Genomic DNA, 12,674 nt, shown 5'->3' with positions numbered 1-12,674 from the left:
CGAACTTAAGGCCCCCGGGTGCAAGGTGTAAAGGTCCGATTAGGTCAATCCTCCATTTGGCAAAAGGCCATGGGCTAAGAATGGAAGTTTGGTTCTCTGGGGGTGCTCTAGGAATTATGGCATATCGTTGGCACTTATCGCAACGTCGAGCGTATTAAAACGCGTCTTTTTTAAGCGTAGGCCAATAGTACCCCTACCTCAAAACCTTAAGAGCTAGAGATTGTCCTCCAGTATGATTACCACACACTCCTTCATGGATCTCCCCGAGGACCTCTTACGCCTCATGATCATCTAGGCACCGCTGCAAAGGCGTTGAGAAGCCTCGTCTGTATAGCAAACCATCATATAGTAGGTATTTGGCGGCTCTGTACCTGATCCTTCTGGCTTCGTCTCTGTCATTGGGCAGCTCTGCGTTCATCAAGCACCGGACGAGGGGTGTCATCAAGTTCCCAGCCGTCTGAATAGTCAAGACTTCTACCGCCTCGTCAATGGTCGATTGTTCCAATTCTTCGATGGGGACGACCCCTACTAGGTCCGAATCTTTCGAGGACGCCAACTTGGCCAAGGCGTCAACGTTTGCATTCACGGCTCTTGGCACCTGTTGTATCTCATAGCTTTTGAACTTTACAAGCTCTTCTTTTACCTTCCTCAGATAAGCCCCCATCTTTTCTCCCCATGCCTGATACTCATCCTTCACCTGCCTGACCACTAATTGAGAGTCACTAAAAATTTCAAGTCTCTCAATTTTTAAATGACTTGCTAATCATAAACCTGCGATCAGCGCCTTGTATTCTGCTTTATTATTCGACGCCTTGAATTTGAATCGTACCGCCGAGGTGATTTTGTGATCTTTCCGGCTTATTAGCATGACATCGGCTCCTAACCCAGTTTCATTCAACGCTCCGTCCATGTAAAGCTTCCATCTTATTTCCTTAATTTTTCCATCGGCGGCTAACGCCGGTCTGTGGGAGAACTCGGCCAGGAAGTCCGCCAGTGTTTGTCCTTTGATTGCCGCCCTCGGTATGTATTTGATGTCGAATTGGCTTAGCTCTACCGACCATTTTAAGAGTCGACCCGAGGTTTCAGGCTTTTGTAACGCTTGCCTTAGCGGGTGGTTCGTTAGGATTCGTATGGTGTGGGCCTGGAAATAGTGTTGAAGCTTCCTCGAGGCCACCATCAAGGTGAGAGCTAACTGTTCCATTTGGGTATATCTTAATTCGGCGTCTAGGAGCCTCTTGCTTACGTAGTAGACCAGTAACTGGATCCATTCTTCTCTGATCAATATTGAGCTTACGACATGCTTTGATACGGACAGGTATAAGCTTAGCTTCTCGCCTGGTATAGGTTTTGATAGGATAGAAGGTCTGCCAAGGTGCTCTTTCAGCCTCTGAAAGGCCTCTTCACATTGTGGTGTCCACTTAAAATGCTTACCTCCCATCAAGGCATCAAAGAAGGGAGCGCATTTATCAGTCACCTTTGATATGAATCTATTAAGGGCGGCGAGGCATCCTGTCAACCTTTGGACCTCTTTTGGTTTTGCTGGTGACCTCATATCCTACAAAGCTCTTATCTTCTCCGGGTTGGCCTCTATTCCTCGGTTACTGACCATGAAGCCAAGGAACTTTCCTGACCCGACCCCAAAAGCGCATTTCAAAGGGTTTAGCTCATGCGGTATTTCCTTAACACATCAAACATTTCACCCAAATGGTCGACGTGTTGTCTTGCCTTGATGTTTTTTACCAGCATATCATCGACATATACCTCAATCGTTCTTTTGATTTGTTTAGCGAACATCTTGTTTACTAGCCTTTGGTACATTGTCCCTGCGTTCTTCAAGCCAAAGGGCATTACCTTCTAGCAATAGAGGCCTTTGTCTATTATGAACAACGTATGCTCTTCATCGGATGGATGCATTGGAATTTAGTTATAGCTAGAGTAGGCGTCCATGAAACTTAACTCGTGCCCAGCAGTGGCGTCGATCATCTGATCTATCCGAGGAAGCGGGAAACCGTCTTTTGGGCAAGCTTTGTTGAGGTCGCTGAAATCGACACACGTTCTCCACGTCCCATTAGGTTTGATTACTAGGACAGGGTTTGAAACCCATCTGGAATAGTGAGCCTCCCTAATGAAGCCGTTATTAATGAGTTTGTCGACCTTTTCCTTTAAAGTCTCGTACATTTCTTGATTTATCGGTCGGCATTTTTGACGTCTTGGGGGTAAGTGGGGTCGACGTTCAGAGCATGACACATGACTTGGGAGTCGATGCCTTCCATGTATGCATGTGTCCAGGCGAACGCATCTATATTCTTTTTCAGGAATTCCTCGACCTCGATTCTGAGCGCCGACGGCAGATCCGACCCTATCTTCAATACCCTCGTCAGTTCTTGCTGATCCACTTGGACTTCCACCAGCTGCTCGATTGGTTGGGACCATGATTCTTCCGTGACTCTAGGATCTATGTCCTCAACTGGTCCCTGTTGTACCATTCTCGTCTCTTGTTTTCTCGGCTGATCGTATCCGCATATAGTGTCTGAGTATGCTACTCTAGACTTGTATTGGTTGTTTTTTATTTTCCCTACGCCACCGGATGTTGGAAACTTGACCTTCTGGTGATAAATGGCGGTTATCGCCTTTAGTGCCTAAAGGGTCAGCCTTCCGATCACAGCGTTATACTGTGAGCCTCCTTTTATCACCACAAAATTCACCATTGTAGTTGCCTGCCTGGGTTTCTCTCCCACGGTTATCGGTAGCCGAATCGTCCCTTGGGGGATGACTGATCCCTCGTGAACCCATACAACGGTCGGGACGTTTTCTCTAATTGTTCCTTGGGAATCCCTATTTTTTTCCAGGATGTTAGAGAATAAAATGTCCACCAAGCTCCCGTTGTCCACCAGGATCTTGCATACGGTGTGGTTCTCAATAATTGCCTATACCACCAAGGCATCGTTGTAGGGGAAATGGACTCCGTTTGCATCCTCCTCGGTGAATGCCACGTCAGCGCCACCAAATTTGGCTGTCTTGGCGGTGGAGAGAGTCCAAAACCTCTCCTAGTATACCCCCTAACTTCGTGTGCATAACTTTTCTGGGACTTCCTAGAATCTCCCCCGTGATATGGTCCTTATGACGCCGACCGGCTCGCGATCTTCCCCTCACCGATTCTCCTCTCGGCGTCGACCTTTATTTCTGGGACCATGACCTCGCCTTTCAGCCTTAAACTCTTGCAGCCTCGCCTCGCGGATTAACCTTTTGATTTCATCCTTTAGATCGGCGCAGTCGTTGGTGTTGTGGCCGACATCACCGTGGAACCGGCAATACTTGCACTGATTCCTTCGATTTTGGTCCGACTTCATCAGTTTTGGTCGGCGTAATAGGTTTCCTTGTCCGACCCGATTGAATACTTCCTTGACGCCTACAGTAAGCTCGTGGTAGAAGTCATATCGTTGGAATAGCCGAGACTTTCGATTTTCCTCTTGCCTTGGCTTCTTGGTCTTCGGAGGGTTTGGCGTCGACGCGCTCTGCTTATCTCCGTTTCTCCCGCCTCGTCGTTTCTGATTGTCTTGCTTCCCCGAGGTCGACCATTGTTCTGGTCCTTTGTTTTTATTAGACTTGTGCTCGGGATCGTTTGCATCAACTTTTTCAGCGTTGATATACCCTTGCGCCCGTTCCAGAAACTCTTTGTAGGTGGCCGGTGGCTTCTGGTTTAGGTCACGTTTAAACGGTGTGGCCTTCTTCATACTAGACCAGGCCCCCATTAGAGCCTCTCAGTCCGTCATATTCGTTGTAGCAATGACGGCTTCCCCATACTTTGCAAGCCATTTTTTTAATGACTCGTTTAGTTTTTAGTATACCATCGTCATGTTTTGCTTCGACTACCCCGATGAACTGAAGGGAGAACGCTTCCTTCAACTCCTCCCAGCTGGAGATGGACTCTGGTTTGAGTGTTCAGAACCATCTTCAGGCAGAGTCCGTCAAGTGGTTCTGGAACGCTCGGCAGATTATTTCCTCTCCATATCCATACAGGAGCATGTGCCCTGTGTACATTTTTAAGTGATCGTCGGGATCCCTTATGCCATCGTACAGTGGGATTGTCAGGGACTTGTATTTGTCGGGTAAAGGTGGCGCCATGATCTCTACGGTAAAACGGTGGTCGTGAGTTCGGCTGGAAGTGATGTCGACGTTGACCACCTCCGCCACCTGTCCTAGATTTTTTTGTAGGCGGCTCACCTGGCTTTTGACGTCTTTCTTTAAACCAGTGACATCACCTATGAACTTTTCTTCTAGGCTCGTCACACGTTCCATAATGGCTTTAACCTCTTCCGTAGAGATTGCAGAGTTGACCCCTTTCAAGGCTCCTGCCTTCTTCGTATTTAGCTTATCCTTCAGGTCTCCGCTTCTTGCACCAACCCCAAATCTCTTGGGATATTCTTTCTCGGGTTCCGAGGTGGCACCTCAGGATTTTCTAGGCCGGTGAGTGTTATTCTCTCATGGGTTCGTCGTCTAGAGGCCCTTTGTCGGCTACCAAGGGACTTGGACAGTCGAGTTCTCAAGTTATCTCCCCTGGCGTTTTCACTGTCCCCGATCCCTTCCGGGGCACCTTGGCGGTCACCAGCATCCTGGTTCCCAGCTATGGCAGCTCATGGTGGTCTCGGGGCATCTTCTAAGGGAGGCATATAATTTCTTCCTTCCAATTGCTCGACAATAGTCGTTAGTCCTCGAACCAAGTCAGTCAAAGTGTCCAGCTGGGCCTGCATCTATACCGGGTCAAGCTATGGCGTGCCTGGGGGTGTAGCTTCATCCCTCGCCGGGGGCTGATTCCCCTTGTCGGGCTGATTTCTCTTACTCCCATTGTTGGTTGGATGTGTGGTATTTTCCTCTGTCTAGTTGTTTGGATTTGAAGCACCATTTATTCTTCTCGGAGGCATGATTGTTTGTTGTCCGGGGTCAGCCACGTGAACCAGAGATTCTGGGTTTGGTCCCTAGTGGAGTCGTCAATTGTTGACGGTCGAATTTCGTCAACAAGACCTTACTGGATTACCCCGCGGTAGCCCGTTGGGTTACCGGTTTGAAACTTGTAATTTTACTGGATTTGCTAGAGTTTGTATTAGTGTATTGTGAAGAAACCGTTATCCCACTTATGAAAATAAAGACGAAGAAGTTTTATAGTGGTTCACCCCTCTTAAACAGAGCTACATCTACTGTAGCAGATATTACATGAACCTTGCCCAATGGTAGGCGGTTTAGACCATTTTACCGTGTCTTCCATGGGGCTTATCCACTCGAGTAACCTATGGCCTCATTTGTCTAGACCGTAGCCCATCATTACCTTTTAGACTGTTCACTCATCCAATTTGTCCCCCTATTACGGCTCTATAGATCCTCTGTAGCATTTATTGATCCGTTCCAGGCGGTTTTAAGGGCTTGTAATTATTTCCTGTGCAACTGACCTTCTCCAAACCCAGACGCATCTTTGGGAAATTCCGCCGATCACCTTAGGAGTCTTCCTTGGGATGTGGATCCAGTTGCTTGTGTTCTGCCCTCTGCGCCCATGCCAAAATTTACTGCGGGTAGCCTCTCTCACGGCCGACTCTATCGCGTTATTTTGCACGAGCTAGCCTCGCAGGCTTCGATTGTGTATGGGGTCGACGGTCTCAGTTCCCTTATGCATTCGGCTCTCATGCCATACGGGAGAAACCAATGAGGCTCAGGCGTCGAGGGCTAATTGAAGTGGCAGGCATGGGGCCACGTGTGGCCTGATCGTTGTCTGACGTGTTGATGTGAATTTTCCCACACAACAATTAGTATGAATTATCAGACTTCTATTATTATTTTTGTGATTTATTACTGATTTTATATTTATATTTAAAATAATAAATTATAGTTTAAAAATAAATTAAAAATAATAATTCAAAATCAAATTTATTTTTAAAAATAATTAAAAGAACGTTTTAAAAAATATATATATATATAACTTTGAATTTAGGAAACTTTCAAAAACAAATTTATTTTTAAAAATAATTAAAAGAACATTTCTAAAATAATATATCACAAGATGCCGACGCCAAAAGGCATTGGCAACTTTGAATTTAGCAAACTTGTTGGCGCCTTTTGCGTCAGTAAATTCTTTAAAAAAGTGTTTGTAGTATGCTTTTTTTGGGAATTTATCGACACAATTATGATGTGTTTTTTGGGAATTTATCAACGCAATTATGCCGTTAGAAACTTATGACTAACTTAGTGACGCATTGACCGGTTACGGTGACGAACAGAAGAAAGAATGACACTATTTGGGTTGGCGGTTTGGGCGGAGGGATTAGCAAAAAGGGTGAGCGTTTTGACTTTCAAGTGAATTTTCACAAAATGAAAGTTCAACAGGGTTTAAAAAGAACTTTAGACGAAGATTTCTACGGAAACCGTCGTTATATATATAAACATTAGATGACGGTTTCTGTAGAAACTGTCGTCTAAACCCGCCAGCTTGGAAGCCGGTTTTTTAACTTCATTTTAGACGACGGTTTCTCTATAAACCATCGTCTCATAAGAGTCGTTAAATGCTAAATTTTTATAATGAAATTTTTAGTGTCTAAAATAAGGTCAAGATATATCTTTCTTTTTAAAAAAATAAAATTAGATATATATTTACTCTTATTTTCTTCTAACTCAGGAGATAATGTAGTTGCAAACATAGTTTAATGATAATTTTACATCACATGATTACGCTACCAAATGTGGAGTTTAAATCTCTCCAACCCAAATGTAAAAAAGGAATAAGGAGATAATTATAGGAAAAAAAAAACACAAATATATACAATATATGCTCCAAACTTTTACGTGACACTGTCGGGAATCTAAATCATATTTAATGAACTGTACGTTTGGTTCATGAATTCAGAATCATGATTTGAAATCATTATCATTTTACGTGTATTTTTTGTAAGAGAAAAACACTGTAAAAAATCATGAATCATGATTCAGAATCAGCAAAGAATACATAAAACAAACATCTCTAAAGTGATCGGTGAATCTCTAAACTTTTAGGTCAGAATGTTGAAGGCCCAAAGTGGGATTTCTTAAATCAGCTATATTAAGTACCCATTAACATTAGATTAAGACTTCTTTAAGACATAAACAGAATCATTAGCCGTACGCAGCGCATGCTTCAACTTGCAAATTTTGTAATCAAAAGCCACGAGGCATTGTCCCCGAGTGAGACCAAACCCTTAAATAGAAAAAGCAAACATTTAGGGAAACCTACAAAAGACATTATAAGCAGCTTTTTGGACTATTTAACTTTTAAGCATGTTTTTCGTTAATATTATCTTTATTAGTCCAAGAAAACCAATATCCCTGTGGGGTCAAGCGCTTTAATATTTTCGTTATTTTGGGCTCTTTTACTTATTATAAAAAGAGAAAAAGAAACTGGAACTTTGGCAGGTTCAGCTTAAACTAACTTAACGACCAATATGCCTAAATTATGCACGTGGGGCCAATACTTTCTGAGCACATTTACAGTTTTTAAAACAATATTGTTTGCTAGCTTCATTTGTGCAGTCTTATTCCATCTTCAAGCCATAAAGTGAATTCAGCAAGAGAAAAAAATAATAATAAAAAGAAAACTTTCACAATCTATATTATCTTTTCATCTGCCAACCCAGATACGTTGTCTTTCACGTTCATTTTCTTGTCAAGAAAGGAACTTTGTTGTAAGATTTAAGTATTTTTTGCTATATACAAAACTATATTAAACAGTTCATCTCTAATACATTATACACTAATTTAAGCTCAAACAAAGAGGTCTTGTGTACCATGGGCGCATAGAAAGAAGAGCAATACTTTTTTATTTTTTAACATTAGTTTATACCATAATCAACACTAACAAAAGAAGTGATTCTTTAGTTTGTTAGCTTCTCGGCTCATTTATTTTGTCTTTCTAGTTTAACTTTTTAAAATTTTTTTTTATTTAAAAAACTAACTCAAGCCCTGTGACCCGTGGTGGGTTAAAATGCTTACCCGTTTATAATTTGAACCTGTTGAAAACATATTTTTCCCGTCCTATTCAAGTCGGGTCACCGTGGATAAATGGATTAGCTGCTAACATTGTCATCCCTTGTTCCAGCTGCAAAAATTTGTCGGTAAATGAGCCTAAGTATTTTTTTTCTTTGGTTTTTGAAGGAAAATTAGCCACTATTAACTAAGAAGTTAAATTTGAAACAAAATTGAAAGAAATATTTGAATTAATCTTTTAAGATCATACATATTTTAGGTATATAAAAAACTATACAAGTATTGTTACATTATTTACAATATATATTACTACTATAAGGATATATGAATCGGTGAAACTAGGCACTCCTTTAATACTTGTGGTTACAAGATTGCGATTATTTGTGACAAATATTTTGTATAAATTACTCGTATTACTCGTGAAATAGTTAGTTAATGAGAAAAGTACATTGTTAGTTATGGTTTTATACATGTCTATTATTTATACTATTTTAAATAAATAGGTGTTATTGTAACCTTTTGTTTTCTTTTTATTAATTGAATGAGTATAATTGTTTATTTTTAAGTGGATTAGCATAAATAATATTTTTTTATCATCTTTAGTGGTATTTCTGATTTTTTTTTCCCCTAGTGTTTAGAATCTATTACAACCATCAAGTACATATAGGGACATTTGGAGTGCAAAGTAGAATAACATTAGGTAGGAATATTGTCTTTGTATAAGCAAAAATTAGATTATTTAGTTTAATACAATCTCATGTCTGGAGTTCTGGTATTAGGATATATAGGGGGGCTTTTTCAGAAAAAAAAAAAAAAAAATTAAAAACTTGAAGTCAAAATGTAATTTCATTTTTTAAAATTGAAGGGCTAAAAATGTATTTTGACTGCATAATTTTTTTAAAGTTATAGTTTTGGCGCCAAATTTCTTAATTCTTTGCAAACGACTATGCAACGAATAGTATAATTTGGTTGTGGACTGTTTCTTTCAAACATAATTTAACTCTTTAAATGCGTAGCAACAAAATAGGAGAATTTGGTCGCCATATGTTATATTCCGTGACCAATAAATGTTTATCAAAATTTTCTAATGTAAATATGGTGGCGCTCCAAATAATGATTTGAATCCAAAAATTACAAGCTAGCACCAACTGAATATTATGTTTGCCGAATGCTTTTGCGACCAAACATTTGGTCGCTGTTTTCTAGCTAGTTTGCACGAGCAAAGTTTAATTGTACGTAGTCGCCAAATATTCTCTGCATGAACCGATTTTCTGTTCACGCCCTGTTATCGATGGCCAGTTTTTTTTTTTTTCTTTTTATGTTGCAAAAGCATGTCTATTTGATAGAGAATTTGGTTCCCTTCTTTCGACCACCAAAACCAGAAAGTGATTTTTAGCCACCAAATAGTTTTGAGTGCAAAAGCCTTGGTAGCAGTTAGTGTGGGATTATCCAAGTACCCGTGGAAACCAAGCCATAGTTGAAATGTTCTGGCCTAGTCTCAACATTTATCTAAACATACATAAAAGAGTTAAAAAAAAGTTTTCTCCTTTCACAATATGTCAATATCTCCTTTTTACACTATTTTATTTTATGTCAACCTTTCTTTTTAACTCTTTTGTTTTTATTTCTTATTCTTTATCTTTTTCTTCTCTCTTTCTTTTAATTAAAATAATTCTTTTAAATATGTCCCTACTAATTTTTTTTAGATCAAAAACTCCCAAATAACTTTAATTCTGTTTCTATGTGATTTTTTAAATACTTTTTTCCCCTTTATCTTCAATTAATGGACTTAGTTTCTACGGAGACCACGTGTTTTAACACATGATCAAACTTATAAAATTATTCTCTACGTACCTAGGACGTGACTCAACTAATTGAACAGAAAAAAGTCTCGCTAGCAGAATGTCTATTCTCTTATATCAGAATTGTGGCATTTGTGTGGTGGAAGGTTCTCAGTACTATTCATTCGAGAAAAACAAAAAGTTGAATGTCTATCGTGTCTCTGTCGACGTTAAAGCGTCTTTATTTCATGTTAAGGGTACATCTATTATTTTCCACCAGTCATCTCCTCCTTCTTCTTCTTCTTCTTCTTCCCCCTTTGTTTTTGTTATTATTATTATTTTATTGCTGAAACAGTACTCACTTTACTTCTTACTCTGCAACAATAATACTGAAAATAATACGATTTTTTTTTTTAAGCTGGAAAGTGTTCAAAGCGGAAGCTAAAAGGTTGATAGAGAAGGATAATTCATATTGAAAAGGGTTAATGAGAAAGGCGAAAGACAAATGAATAAACCAAATATATATACACCAAGTAAAGAAACAAATAGGAACATAACATGGCTAAATCAAGATAATGAAAAAAAACACGAGAAACTTTGATCAATTGTTGATGGAATGACCGACACCAGGACTGTGACCTGGTGCAGTGGGTCGGAAATCATCAACGTGTTCTGCCTTACTAGTCTGCACTTCTGGGCGTGAGTATGCATAAGTAGAATGCTGTTGATCACCACTTTTTGAGCATCTCCGGAAACGCGTAGACTTCAAATGCCTTCCCTCAACGTTGATAACTTCATGGCATACCATCAAGAACAACACGAAAAAAACTAAAGGCCTCATTGACATAGCCATACAAATATATATATATATATATATATATGTATGTATGTATGTATGTGTATAATATTTATATAATATGTTCTTCTCTTAGAGAGGAGAAAAAGAGAGAAGAGAGATTATGTTTTCTTGGAGTTCGAATTATAGAGAGTGTTTCGAGTTGTGGAGTGAGTTCTTGCTTTGAAACCCTAATCTATATATTCTACAGTGGTATTTATTGATGATGTCCCACTTGCGCGTGGAGTTATATGTAAACTTGGCCTATTCCCTTTTAAATGTATAGTAATAGTATCTGATTTATTAAGGTTTCATGACACATGCAATTGAGGGTCCTCAGTAGTGGGAAGATTCCATTGATCGGTGTGGCCAGATATAAAGAATCCCAAAAGTCGAAAGAAAGCTAAAGATGATCAAAGTGGATGGTTTCTATTAACTGTTTAAGAGTAACCTCTCCTTACGGGGGAAAAAAAAAGTTAGCACTAGTACCATACCTCTGTCTAGTTGTCTATATTCCGCTTGCCTCCATGGCCCATATGGGGAAGGTATACTCTTATTTTTAAGTTATTTTGTTGAGAGTTTCTCTTGTAGGACTAAAAAATATGTAATTATCGGTAATTTTTAATTTTTTAACTGTCATATTTATATAAAAAACTGTCCGGACCCATTTAATTCATGAGTTCAAACCTATTATTCTTGATTTTGACATTTGAAATTCAAATTTTTTGTAAGAATAAAATACTCTAACAGAATCAAAACCATGGATTTAAACGCATGAAACAAATGGTCCTCTATTCTACACACTTTTCCAATCTGATATGATTTTAACGAGGCCTAAAGATCAGAAATTGATCCTACTAGTAAGAAAGCTGTACCAAAAAAAAGTCTCTTTTCTTGCATTTAAAAAATGTATGGTCCTTAATCTAAGGTCTATATGTACTATAGTCTCATTTTAGTTAATATATTATATATCTTTCTCAGGCCATGGCGTTGATCTTATAAATTAGACTGATTGATCATGGTATCATACAGCGACTTTTCCCCTTCATACTGCTCAAGGGCTGCTTATACATTGGGGCGCTATAGAATTGAAAGGGTGCAATGCATTTTTTTTTAAAAAGTAAAAAAAAAAAAAAAAAAAAAGTGTGCAAATGCAATATTACAAGTACGATATAGATCCCCACATGTGCGGTGTGCCCAAGCCCATGGAATTGGACGCTACTGCCGCTTTTATATTTTTATTATTATTTTTTTTTATAATTTCGTCCTTGTATTCAAGGTATATATTATCTAAGTACTACACAGATATGAAATCTTTCTTTTCATTTCTTTTTATTTAATAAACTTGAGTGGCAGATTTGGTGCCAAATGTTCTAGTTATGTTTCTTATTTTTTTTAATATAAAAAACATGGGAAAATAAAGAATACACAAAATTCATAGATAGATCATACCTAAAAATTCATGGTAGGTATGTTTTAGTTAGCTTTAATATCAGTTATCATGTTATATCTCAAAACAAAAAAATAAAAAAAATAAAAAATAAAAAGAAAGAAAGAAAGTACTGAGTTTTGTTCTTAGATAATACATTATATATGAATTATTTGCACTTTTAAACAAAACAAAGGCTGCGTTAGGGACTGTCATATATGAGAATATACTTCCAATACGCCAAATGCACTTTCGCACAGTCCCACTAATAATCACTCCACTATACCTGATCAACACTGCTGTTTAATTTGGACAGTTTCTTGTTGTTTATAAGATCTCTTATATTTATTCAGAGAAGTACATTATTACCTGCATGCATTAAATTAGTTAATTATATCATATGCACTAAATTATTCAATTATCATATATAACTGTGAAATGGAAGTACATATATAGCTGGACCGTTTGTCAATAAAGTCACTATTCATTCATATGATTCCATGTGCATGCTCTCCTTTGATATCCAATGCCAAAGACCGCCGCTAAAATATGGGCACGACGACCAAACAACTTAAGTTATTGCTGTCGTTATTTATTGTTCTTTTTATCATTATTATTATTTATTTAT

General features: G+C 38.7%; 1 protein-coding gene across 1 annotated transcript; it reads right to left on the bottom strand.

Annotated features, from left to right (window-relative positions):
• Positions 1-274: 274 nt before the first annotated feature.
• LOC112091213 lies at positions 275-1,552 on the bottom strand. Its single transcript, XM_024164245.1, has 2 exons — positions 772-1,552; positions 275-708 (listed from the first exon to the last, which is right to left on the bottom strand). Exons 1-2 carry the CDS (start codon positions 1,550-1,552, stop codon positions 275-277), a joined length of 1,215 nt encoding a protein of 404 aa, XP_024020013.1.
• Between the last annotated feature and the right edge of the window lie 11,122 nt (positions 1,553-12,674).

Source organism: Morus notabilis, unplaced genomic scaffold (genome assembly GCF_000414095.1).
Source record: "Morus notabilis unplaced genomic scaffold, ASM41409v2 Scaffold123, whole genome shotgun sequence".
Taxonomy (NCBI): domain Eukaryota; kingdom Viridiplantae; phylum Streptophyta; class Magnoliopsida; order Rosales; family Moraceae; genus Morus; species Morus notabilis.
The sequence above is the reverse complement of the archived record's forward strand: the minus strand, read 5'-3'. Positions and strand labels throughout refer to the sequence as shown.